We start from the raw sequence: 13675 nt of genomic DNA, 5'->3' as shown, positions 1-13675 counted from the left end.
TTGAACTGTGGTTTGCCCATGCAAGTTTTCATTAGTTTAGTTTAGCTTAGCTAGTTTTTTTTTGCAAACTACATTTACAGAACCAGGGAATCAAATCCATAAGTTGTTGTTGTGGGAACAGAAGTCAAGAACAAATTCGGACCCCTATTTTAGAAAAAAATTCAAACCTGAACTGTTCGAGTAAATTTTGGGAAGTTGCAAATTCACAAGTTTTCATGGCACTGGGTATCATTCGTAGTAACAATAGGCAATGATCTATAGTATGTATGTATGTATGTATGTACATTAAAACTTAAAGTCTTTATTTAGGTATTCAATTAGTCTATGAAACAATAATTTTACAGAATATATAACAATAATTCTTAAACTCGGGTATTTTTTTTATTTAAGAGGTTAGTAAATGCTGTTCGGCATCGAGGTGGACAGAATTTGATTTGAAGCACGAAGACACCTCCGCGGAACGTTAAAATTGATTCTTTCCAAAAGCTGTGGACAGTCTCAATAGTTTGTTTGCTGTAAATGTTAATCGCTTGCTCACAATTTGTAGTAAATATTGTGACCAACACTGTACGGGAAAACAAGCCACAGTTCAAAACAAAACATGGAAATTGCAAATCTCTCGTCGGACTCATAGAGGATTAACTAAGGTAAATAGAAAAAATAGCTTCTGAAAGCACGTTTTGTGTTCAAAGAGAATAAATAATCAATATGTTCAAGGAAATAAAATGAAATACTTAAAGGCACATGGGCATATGGGTATGTTTTAATATTTGAACAAAAAAATTAAGAAGAATAAGTTCTATGCAGTGATCAGACTTTACAAAAATTCTGTGTGGTGGAATCTGGAAAAATTTTGGTAGATTTCACAAAAATGTGGTAGATTTCACTCTGGGTTTTGATCAAACTTTGTACAAAAATTAAAAAAATTCTGCAAGGTTTCACCTAAATGGCAAACTTTTTAATTAGAATCTAAAATAATTTAATTTTAGTATAATAAATTGAGTTGAATTTTGGCAATTTTTTTCCTTGACAGTGTAAAGCAGTTCGTTCCCTATCAAGATATTTTTCGAACATATTTTAAGAGCAAAAAAAATTTCAATTTCACAAGAGTTTAACTATGGGGCATGCTGGTTTAAACTTTTGTTAACTGAGCGTTGTGTATATTTAAATCAATAGTTAAACTTTTGTCAGTGGTTAACAACGCACTGTGAATTTGGCCCTTAATGACAAAAACGAAAAGTACTCAACCTCATATACATATATCGTCGTTTAAAGTACAAAACCGCGTTACTGAAATTTTTTGCAAAAAAATTGATTTCCTCACCGAAGCTCTTAGCCCAAGCCTTATCCATTCGTGCTGAAATATACTAGCCAGATATGCGATTGCTTTATAAAAGGGAGGACAATTTTATATTATGAATGTTTTTACTCTATACAAAATAATTTATGCAACCTCACATACGTGGTTTTGCATTTTGTTGATACGCGGTTTTGTACTTTAAACGACGATATATAGATATATAACCTCAAATATGTACTTATGTACATATATCATCAAAAGCAAGAAGAATGAAAAGAGCAACAATGTTATACATATATGTATATATGGCTTTATTTCTCAGTAGCTTTAATCAATTGTTTAGCTAATTTCTTATAAAATTTACCATTAGGTCTATGCATCTTAAGTATACATCGAAAGGCGCAGCAGTTGAGCCCAACCATTGCTATCAAATCAATGATCGTTAGGCGTCTTCTGAACGGCTTGATACATTAGCTGTCAAATTCAACTCTTAAAGGTACACACCAACATGTTGTCTCTAATAATCAGAAAAATATTACGATCATCTAACACGCAACTGTTCAGTTGATCAGAAGTCCACAACAGCGAGTTCAGAAGGTGCAATCGCAACAGTTACTGAGCTATTGCTCCTTCTGAACGTGCCCAATGTGAAATAATTGCCGAAACGATTAACCGGTTTGCTGAGGGACCGAGGATTCTGTTTTTTAAATAATTTTTGTAAAACAAATCGGCACGTACATATCGTCTCCCGCATTCCAGAATCATGAATTTGTAGAGATGCAAATTTTGGGAAATCAAGTTTGAAAGTTTTCGTTTACGAGACTTAACTCTGCATTCATATAATTGACATTGTGAAATTTGTGGTTTCCGTGTACGACTGGTATTCTGGGTATGGGTTTAACATAGAACATCCAAGGGTTAATTAAGTCAATACAATAATTAAAATTATTAATATTTGCTATTAGTTAAGATTGTCTTTTCAAATGGTACCATTTAGTTTACACATATTTATTAATATTTTTAGGACTAAAAAAATACGGCTCCGAAATATCTATAGATGTGTTTTATGTGGTATAAGTACGGTAACCATATTTATGGGAGCCGAATACGGGACCAAAAATAATTTTTGAAATTTTTTCCACACTGTTTTCCCTGAAACAGTATCCTTATAAATAGTAACATCACAAATTTGTAGGGTAATTTTCTCGAGATTTTTACCCCGTAAAATTTGTTAAAAAAGTTCGTTAAATTTTAGTATAATAAAGTGCAATTATGGCAATTTTTGTTTGTTGACGGTGTTACGCATTTTTTTCATACAAAGTATGTTCGACCTTTTTTTGAAAGAGAAGCAAATGCGCGGCACTTTCCACTCGCCTTTATTATACTCAATTTTAATGAGTTACAAAACTGCCAATACCAAATTTTTTTCTAGAGATTCTAATTGAAATGTTTGAAATTTCGGCGAAACATTGCAGAATTAATTTTTATAGTTTTTTGCATAAAGTTAGAAATTTGGTATTATATGATTTTTTAGGAAAACAACTTTACTTTCATAAAAAAAATAATAAACTTTAAATAATCTAAGAAAAAATAGCCAAAACTTACTAAACTGACGAGTCCTAGTTTCTATTTTGGCCACTGTATGTATTCCTCGATTCGAGGATTCGATAAAGAAAATTACGATCATATACCAACATCACTTAAAACTCGTTCATAGGTATGCAATTTTAACGAGCTCTTAAGGCGTCGGAACACCGAATACGGGGCAAATACAGGACATTAAAAGAAATACAGAACATTTGGCGTCCCGTATAAAATAAATAAATTACCAGAACAATGGGTCAAAAAAGAGGACTGTCCCGTATAATACAGGACGGATGGTCACCGTAGGTATAAGCTACCTGCATACATATATACATACATGTGTGCACATGTACATCCATCCATTGGTACATATCGTCACCTGAAATGCAAAAGGTCGTAGCTAGCAAAAAATCCAAAATTCACTTGATTGATTGTTGTGCATTTCATCGATCTGCATTCCGCATAGTTTTATGCACAAACAAAATTATTGTTACTTCCGGCCTTTTGCATTTCAAGTGACGATATGTAAAAATACGAAAATATCAATTTAGAGAAAATTTTACTCACCTCAGGCGCTCTCGCAACAGTCGATGTGGATCTCTCTGTCGATCTAATGCTAGCAGAATAAGGCGGAATTTGTGCAGGCGATCGAATCGCAGTTTTTGACGCATTTCTTCTTCTGCGTTGCAACTAATTCCAGTGCCGATACCAATGGAGCTAACGGTACTCATGCTGTCGGAAGCGGCGGCTTCACTGTTAGAATTTGTTGCACACAATCGCTTCTCTCTCAAAGTGCCTTCAGCTAATCCGCCTCTTGTGTTAGCGCCGCTATGAGCAGCACCGTTAGCCTCCACACCTGTACCGTTTTCGTAGCTGTAGTCGAGTAACCCAGGGCTACACGAACTCTTTCCACTATCTGTTTCGAGATTCTGTTGAGAGCTGCTGCGACTGATATGACAGCTGAGCTCTGTGATGCCGTTCACCTGTGCTCTGCTAGGATCAGAAGCGATGATGCTGGAACGTTTCGGCTGTGACGTCGGCAAAGTGGCGTCTCGCGTTGGAGAGACTTTGGAGATGGCGGCCACTAATAATCCCGCTGTTGCGGACATTTTATTGGTAATTTTTTCGTTCTTGTTACCAATTTCATTTATGTTAGTACACTTGTATATGCATAGATACATACACATATATATATATGATTGTATTGATGTTCAAAAAGTTATCGCGGGGTTTTCGGGGCGCATCGACCGAACTTGACTTGTTTTTCGCTTCATTATCCCGCATTAGAAATCATTTCGCTTTCATAAATTACAAAAATTATATTAAATTGAATAAATGTCTTCAGTTTTTTTCACTTCACTTCGCGGCACAGAAAAGTTACAAGCTTCCGCTAATTGGTTGCGATGTGTTGGCTTGTTTGTGCTACTGACGGCGGAGTGACTTTGTGTTTATCGCGTTGTTGTCTCTTCTTCGTACTGTGTGTCGGTTTAATTGAATATCTTTTCAAACCTACTTTATACACTCACACTGATTCTCACAAATACATTTATACATATATACACTGTTCGCTGCTGGGGAAACCCGGAACTCAATTTCTAGTTCCGTACTAGATCTTTATCGCCAAAAACGAACCAGTCCGATAGTAACTAGATCTCCTCCAGTTCAAAAGCAGCGACATGTGATACTTTTAAAAGACTTTTTTTATTTTACTTGGTAGAACTACAGTTGTCCACAAAATAATAGGAGTGCGATATTTTTAACAGATTCGACTACTTGTCTTTTGTTTATTTATTGTTTATTATTCTTTTATAAAAGTCAAACTTTGTACAAAAATTAAAAAAAAATTGCAAATTTTTACCCAAATTTCAAACTTTAGAAAAAACTGTGGTATGCAATTTTGTAGCCCATATATAAAGTGAAGCTTTAAGTTTTTAAAAAATCCCATTGATTTTTTAGATATTTTTTGGTTGAAGTCGTTTCACGTTTTTTTCAAACAAAGTACATTCGACAATTTTCTTTTATATGGAGGACACTGCCAGAAAAAAAGTGCCAAAAATCAACGGAATTTTTCAGCAGCATGAAACTTACACTTCATTGCACTAGAATTAAATGGACTACAAAACTGCTACCAAAAGATTCTGATTAAAAAATTTGAAATTTGGGTAAAAATTTTATAGAAAGTTTTTGAGGCAATCGTTACGGAAGAACTATCTCACTCTATTACTTCTGCTATTGATCTATCGCAACACGGTTTTTGCAAAGGTAAATCAACTGTATCCAATCTTCTTGAATTCACTACTTATGTGTCTAATGGGTTTAAAAACAATCTTCGAACGGACGTGATTTACACTGATTTCAGCAAGGCATTTGACAAGGTATCTCATTCAACCCTTATATATAAACTTGATCGAATTGGCTTCCCTCCTATTCTTCTCAGCTGGCTTTCTTCTTACTTAGTGGATAGGAAACAAAGAGTAATTTTTAAAAATTGTACCTCCCGGCCAATACATGTCACATCCGGCGTACCTCAGGGCAGCCATATTGGTCCCGTCTTGTTTATTTTATTTATAAATGACCTTCCTAAGGTGTTGAATTACTCGAAATGCTTAATGTACGCTGATGATGTTAAGCTCTTTAAGTACATTAGTACTGCAGAAGATAGGGAGCATTTGCAAGCTGACCTAACCTGCATTTTCGAATGGTGTGAAGCAAATTCCATGTCACTAAATTTGAAAAAGTGTAAATTCATGACCTTCTCTAGAAAATCGTTCTATCCAAATTCGTATATGATATCTGACCACAATGTTGAGCAAGTGACCAATTTCATTGACCTAGGTGTAACTATGGATCCGAAACTAGAATTCAAGTCTCACATAAACTCCTGCGTGATTAGGGCTAGAGGATTGTTGGCTTTTCTTAAGCGCTGGGCCAAGGAGTTCAACGATCCTTATGTCACTAAAGTTCTCTTTACCTCTCTAGTTAGACCGATTTTGGAGTATGCATCTATAGTATGGAATCCTAGCTATCAAATTCATAGTGACAGGCTCGAATCAGTGCAGAAACAGTTCCTGTTATTTGCCCTCAAAAATTTATGTTGGGACTCGTCTAAAAATCTCCCACCCTACAAGGATCGCCTGAAGCTTATAGATTTGCCGACGCTTCAGAGTCGTAGAGAGATGCTTGGTGTTCTTTTTTTAATTAAATTAATGAACGGGATGGTCAGTAGTCCCTTTTTACTGAGTGAGATAAATTTTTGTATTCCTACAAGACCCACGAGACATTTTAAACCTATTGTGTTGAGTATTTGTAAATCAAACTTTGAAATGCATGATGCTTTTCGGTGTTTATGCCAAGATTTTAACAAGCATTATGATTGCATCGACATATCTGAATCGCTTTTTGTAATAAAGAAAACATTGCTCAACAAGTTAACTAAATAAACTAATATCTGCAACCGTGAACGAAAAAATTACACAATATCTATGACTGCTTAGTACAATTGTAACGGCTTCGTATATTTCCGCGACCGCGTAGGACAATAGGAGCAGGGATCGGAAACTCGGCCTTTCCGACCTCGCCCAACAGTTCGTCTATAGCGTGGAGCGGAAACTAGGACTTTCCGCCTGCCTCACTTACAAAGTAACGACTACGGGAACATGGATCGGAAGCTCGGCCTTTCCGACCATGATCAACGGCCTGTAAACAGGGCGGAGCGGAAACTAGGTCTTTCCGCCCGCCGCACACAAAAGTAGACTGGAGACAAGGCCTCGCCAGCTACCCAAATTGCTATTGAATATCATTGTTATCTTTACAAGTTAATATTTATAATTATTTCACTCTGTAATGTATCACACATACTTAAATATTCTAAATCTTTTTATCTCAACTGTCTGTAAGAAAACATTTTTCTGTAAAATAAATAAATAAATAAATAAATAAATAAATAAATAAATAAATAAATAAACATTAAAAAAAAAAACAAAAGAAAAATAGCCAAAACTGGTCAAAATATCGCACTTCTATTATTTTGTGAACAACTGTACATTTCGCTAGCTAGAAGTCCACTTAAAAAAAAAAAAAAAATTACTTTGACATCTTAGTTGACGAATTTACAACTGGTTCGGAACTATACGGGCCAATTTTCACTTCCTAGGGCATCGCCGTGTTAAATTCCCCAGCTGTTTGCATGCAAATGAGATTTATCGCGAACAAGTAGTGGGTCTAAATGTACTAGAAGCGCACAAGTTCAGAATTGGAGATTTTACCCACAGGGTATGTACACGAATTCAACGACGTGCGAATATATTTATGTATACTTATAATTTCATTCTATTTATTTTTCCTCATTCGTTACTTATACAATTTTTACTTATTTGTTTTGTTTAGGTGTTTTTATCGCGTTTCGCGCAATTATTTTTCATTTCTACATTTCTAAGTGATAACGTAAAGCTCTGTGAAATTCATATATGTATGTATGTACATAAGTACGTACTATGTATTTATGTGTGTACATACCAGTGATGGGAATTCAAAAAAATTCTGTGTGGTAGAACCTGGGAAAAAATGTGGTACTAGATCTCTGGGTTTGGATCAAACTTTGTACAAAAATTAAAAAAAATTCTGCAAGGTTTCACCTAAATGGCAAACTTTTTGATTAGACTCTAAAAAAATTTAATTTTAGTATAATAAAATGCAAAATTGAAGTTGCTAAAAATTGCGTTGAGTTTTGGCAATTTTTCTCCTTCACAGTGTAAAGCAGTTTCTTCCATATCAAGATATTTTTCGAACATATTTTGAAAGATTTTCTGCAACCTTGCGGAGTGCTGCCAGCTTTTCTTTTTATCACATCTCGATGTAGTGAACAAATCTGGCACGTTCCAGAAAAAGCTAATTGGGATTTGCCGATTTTGACAATTCTCAACTAAAAGTAAACAACGCCTCAGAAACTTTAGACGCACTTAAATTTGCTAATACTTTTACCAAAATCAACATTTTCGCTATTAATTCCTTTTACAAATCCTATATTTTGCAACTTAACACAATAAAACCGCGTTTCCTGTCGAAAAATTGATTATTGAGAAAATTTACTATTTTACAGTTTGTTTTATGGGAGGCTTTGTTTACTTTTACTTGAGAAATTTCATCGTCGCCGGGAATGCGGAATCTTTTATTTTATCATTCTTGTTGCCATATCGTGTAGAATTAAGAAAATTATGTGAAGCAAAAATAAAACTACTCAAAAACGCGAATATGTGGTAGATTTCAGACCCTGAGTGGTAGATGTGGTAGATGCTCAAAAAAGTGGTAGTAGTCCGATCACTGGTACGTACTTATGCATGCTTGTGCGTTGTACTCGTAGTATTTCTGGATTGGACGGGCGCTTATCAGTAATTTTGATTAACGTTTAGCATTCCAAGGCGATCCACCGTCTTGAACACGTTGCCAAGTAACAGCTACATATGTATTATGCTGAAGCCAGTATCACTATAATGAAAAATGAGGAAAAAGTTTATCNTGTGGTTTCAACAAGATGGCGCTACATGCCACACAGCTCGCGATTCTATGGCCATTTTGAGGGAAAACTTCGGAGAACAATTCATCTCAAGAAATGGACCGGTAAGTTGGCCACCAAGATCATGCGATTTGACGCCTTTAGACTATTTTTTGTGGGGCTACGTCAAGTCTAAAGTCTACAGAAATAAGCCAGCAACTATTCCAGCTTTGGAAGACAACATTTCCGAAGAAATTCGGGCTATTCCGGCCGAAATGCTCGAAAAAGTTGCCCAAAATTGGACTTTCCGAATGGACCACCTAAGACGCAGCCGCGGTCAACATTTAAATGAAATTATCTTCAAAAAGTAAATGTCATGGACCAATCTAACGTTTCAAATAAAGAACCGATGAGATTTTGCAAATTTTATGCGTTTTTTTTAAAAAAAAAGGTATCAAGCTCTTAAAAAATCACCCGTTATATGCATGTATGTGTTTACAAACATATGTATGTACATATGTAATAAACAGTAATAAACAAAACATTGGTGCATGTATGTAGTATATAACCATTAATAAATTTTATGAAAACATCTGTAAAATGCATCCGGTAGCTACTTCTGCACCTACATACATATACACATTCATACACACCCTGCAGTGAAAAATTATCAATTGTTAAAACTAACCAACTTATAGTTAGCTTTTTGGCGATATTTCGATTAATACCTCACTTTTAATTAGCTATGACAAAACCAACTTAAAGTGAATTGTAAAGTCGTGCAGGAGTCATGCAGACGCAACCGGGAGTTGGTTTTCTTTACAAGTTTCTATTAAATATCCTCATACAAAAATTACTTTCAATACACTTTTTTTCTGAACTTCGCAGATTCTTTTTCATATTCAGGACAAATAAAAGGAAGATCGAAATTTTATACTATCATTTTGAAGTTATGTCTGACGGTGTTCGAATATGGGGCCACCCAGAGCAGAATATGTAAACAAATATGAAATGTAATAAAATAAAGTAAATAAATAAGTAAATAAAAAAGTAAAAAAACAAAAAAATATTTTGTTTTTCTTATTGATATTTTATGTCCAAAAGTAGTTAGTTACAAGTTAGTTGACATGTAATGCAGAGGTATCCAGGTCTGACTTTTTTGCGGCCATCGCCCCACAAAAGTAGTTAGCTTTTTTCGAACAAAATACACAGTTAATAGTTAGCACTAGTGTTCGCGTAAACAGACTAAAGTTAGGTATAAGTTAACGTCACTCCCTGCAGGGCATGCATGCATACATATGTATCTACATCTATGTATGTATATATGTACGTACACAAAATGTTTGACACGAAAATTGTATAGGTCTTACCAGGTGCTATTTTAATCCCTTATTCTTTGAAAAAATCCTGGTTCTCTGCGACAATATTTCCAGTCTGCGGAATGAGCTTGAAAATTTTCAAATAAAAGTGGGAATACCAATTTTTACGACTTGTATAGATAAAATCCGGAACTCATTTCCTATCATAAAATCATAACAAAATAAATTGGACGAAATAAAAGTAAGTAACATCAATATTTTAATAAATTAAAAAATTAAATAGGAAGTAAAGATTAATCAGGGTTTTTTATTAATTGTATAGGAGTCTCCCTGTACTCTGGCCTTAAAACCATTTTTCTGACAAACGTGGCAGCCAGTGTTGCCGTCGAGAATTTTCACAAAGTCGCAAAAAGGGGTAAATGACGAAAAAGGGCACCATATTATTTTTGCTTTTCTTTACTAGTAAAAGAATAAATCTGAAAACGAAAGTCAAAATCAAATTTACTTTATTATAAAGTAGAATAACGGGACTAGCTTTACAAACAACAGATTTGCAAACATACACAGAATTCGATTTGCATTTCCTTTAAAAGTTTTAAATCACTTTTTCGTACTTACAGTAGGAAATATTTTTTATTAGCATGGTTCTGTTAACATTTATTTAAAAAAATCACTGAGAAGGGACAAGCGTCGCACATAATTTTGGAAAAGGGTCAAAACATCGCAACTTTCAAAAAATTGGGTCAAAGGGTATTGGCGCTTAAAAAGGGTCAAAGTGCCCCTTTAATCGCACAACGGCAGGCAACACTGGTGGCAGCACTTTCGTTATCACAAAAAACATAGAGTATAAGGGAGCCTTAAATATACCCAGCATTCTTATTTTCCATGATCTCCCGCTATATTTCAGTCAATCAGTCTTCTTTTTTTTAGGGTTTTTATAATTATTTTTTAAGTTTGTTATTTTCTTAGATCAAACGATACTAACCTGTATTTGGTTTTATAAAAAATTATACTAATTTCCTCAAAAATCCATGGATATGGAAAACATGAGATGTATATATTGTATGTATACATTCTTGCGATAATTTTTAAAGTTTTTTCTCCCTTTTTTTGTTTTAAATAAAACTTTATTATAAAATGTTATGATGCTTCAGAAGTGTCCCGATTTTTGTTCACAGCAATATGGTAACCGTAGCTATAAGGCACGCCATAATTTTAAATTCTTTGTTCTTACTGTTTATAAGTGCGAAACTATAAGTTGTATTTGTATCTAAGAGATAAATAAATAGTCTGAAAAGGCCTTTCTCTTAAAAGAAGACGTGGCAAAACGTACTAGGTTTAGCCCAGGCATGAGTACAGCCCACTGAAACGAACGTGGCGAGCGTAGTGCTTAAACCGCTTCCCGACGAAATACTTGACGATGGTGTCGGGGGATCGCTACTTAGACAGTAGGAAGATTAGTTTGGGTTAAGGTCCAACACCGACGGGTACAGGGTTTCCATGCTTCCTCCTCGTAAAAAAAAACTACATATAAAAATGCATGTTTACATGTTAATTCGCATTTAGTTTTTTTTAAGCTACACGTTGGCGGTAGAATCATCATTATCTGTCTAATTCTTATGAGTTTAAAATGTTACTTGTACTGTCATCTTGAGCGTTTATTTAACGATCCAGCGATATGAACCGTAGGCATTTTGGTAAATCCGTCAAGTAGTCAAGGATAATCGTAACGGTATGTTTCTTCCAAAGCACGATCTCGCTCTGTGGGATCGTATCTGAGAATAAACCAATGGAAACACTTAAACATTTTCATGAAAATTGGTTGAGTTTTTCGTAGCTCTGTATAAAGATTGAAAGTTTGATTTATATTGTTTTGGTTAAAGCATGATCTGTAGAAAATATTTAACAAAAACTACCATGTATTCAGTTTTTCTCTATAGACATACTCGGAGCATATAACCCATATTTCATTGCAATCGGATGCACCGCGCAGAAGTGTATGCGAAAAATGCATACGGTTGCTAATAATTCATGCTCTCACACATTTTTTTTATACATTTGTATGGGTGTCACAATTGTCCTCTAAAACCAATTTTGAGTGCTGCAGTATATCGTGAGTCTTAATATGACTATCCTAAGATAAAAGTCCGTTAGTTGAACCTGTCTTGGCTTCTTAAATATTTTTTATAAACAAACCTTTAAGATGGACCAAACTAAAACGTCCTTTCCAACTAAAAATTCCTACGTATCCCAGTCGTGACAGAGGAATTTCGGATTTCTTTTTTATAATAAAGCAATAATTTTTGTTGTAGTTTTTTGTAGAAAAAACTCAGATTTTTTGGTAATAACTATATAAAAGTGAATCAGGTGTAGCTTTATCAAAATGTAGAATTGTTGAGTACTTTATGCTTAAATTTAAAAAAATAAAGAACATTTTTTACTGCACAAATGTGCCACCCGTAACGGTGGAATACCCCACATGTACATACCTTGCAGAAAAAAATATCAATTGATGAAAAATAACCGACTGGTCAAATGAAAATGCGCGCAAGGATTTTTTGTATCAAATATGAGCAGAAGAGTGTGTTACTCATACGCCACGTGCACCTGATTTAGTAGAGTGTTTGCATCGAAAGCAAGAGCCCCAGCAAAAAATCGGTAATCGCTTTTAGTGGTAACGTGGTGGTTCTACAACGGATTGCCTTATAATGTCTTCTAATTTTTTCGCTTCTTTTAGGCATTGCCGGTAATGCATAGCAGAATGTTCTACAATATTTTATTAATTTCGCTGCTTTGATTCATTACGGAAAATGCTAAGTAAGTAGAATGCTTCACCATAGTCAGCTGAAATTCTTTTCTACCGTTACTTTCTGTACTTTCTTCTTTCCATCACGTTTTGCTTTGTTTAATTTACACCGAAGTTGAAGTCAGTCAGTCAATGAAGTGAAGTAGATGAGTGAGGAAGTACAATTTTAAGTTTAATTAAATATGCATGTATGTACATACCGATTTTTAAGTAAGATCTAAATACCTGAACACATACATATGTATGTAAATATGTATATAAAAAAATTATTTTATAAAAATTTTAATCTGTATTTTCTGTTTTAAATTTAATATATCTAGGCTTTCTATCGTAGTTTCTCCGCAAGGCATTCTTTGTTCGTTTCTCTGGAGTCTGTTTATCCATGCGTTCTCCCTTCATTCGAAGGTAATGCTGCGGGTAAGGGCTTACCGCCAATGACATGATTATGTTAAAATAATGCCTTCTTGAAGCGAAACGGTAAGCGATTCCCATCGCCTAATTTGATCCAATTTTAACTTCGTGTTTTATGCTGGGAGGTGTCAGAAATGATTAATTTATTCCCCACAAAATATCGGGCTATCGATAAGTGATGTACTATTTATATACCGTTTATGGAGAATTATATTAGATTTCATTTCCCTTATCTCGTATTACAATTATTCAATTATTTTGTAAGATATACGTTATTAAGTGAAACCACTCTGTAAGCTGAATAACGGTAAATTACAAATATCTTGAAAAGTTATCTATAGAAAAAAAAAGAATGTCGATGTTTCGGAATCACCGAGCAATTCTCTATAGGAATTGGATAGTGTCATTCATAGTACATTTTTGCTGTAAACCAGTGTAATTATTCTCCGTCAAAGTTAACTTTTCATTTTTATTTAAGGTGAGCTCGATGACCAAATATGTACATATCGCACACCGTCTTCAAAAGAGTCACAACTCAAAATCTGGCATTTTTGAGGTTATGCGCTAAAAATGTACACAAAGCTGTTATTTACCTTTCAGCAAAAGCTGGAGCAAATTTTTAGTTAAAATTTGTTAAAAAAAAAAACCTAAGGTAAAGTCGCCCTTGCCTATAAATTACTTATCTTGTGCTAAGAAATAGTTTTGCGCATTTTCGGACAAACGTATTATTTTGAGTTGTGACTCTTTTGAAGACGGTGTGCGAT

The 13675-nt window shown here is 34.4% G+C and overlaps 1 protein-coding gene across 1 annotated transcript in view; it reads right to left on the bottom strand.

Moving 5' to 3' along the window:
* Positions 1-8373, bottom strand: part of LOC108362899 (Myosin-7a binding protein) — a 92013-nt gene extending 83640 nt beyond the window's left edge. Inside the window, exons 1-2 of the mRNA XM_017616051.1 lie at positions 8215-8373; positions 3452-4182 (exon numbers count right to left, since the gene is read on the bottom strand). Of these exons, the coding sequence (XP_017471540.1) occupies positions 3452-3993 (542 nt within the window). The 5' untranslated portion in view covers positions 3994-4182; positions 8215-8373. The remainder of the gene's footprint in view (positions 1-3451; positions 4183-8214) is intronic.
* Positions 8374-13675: the final 5302 nt, after the last annotated feature.

Source organism: Rhagoletis zephyria, unplaced genomic scaffold, assembly GCF_001687245.7.
Source record: "Rhagoletis zephyria isolate East Lansing unplaced genomic scaffold, Rhagoletis_zephyria_1.1 Rzeph_scaffold_01136, whole genome shotgun sequence".
NCBI lineage: Eukaryota > Metazoa > Arthropoda > Insecta > Diptera > Tephritidae > Rhagoletis > Rhagoletis zephyria.
The sequence above is the reverse complement of the archived record's forward strand: the minus strand, read 5'-3'. Positions and strand labels throughout refer to the sequence as shown.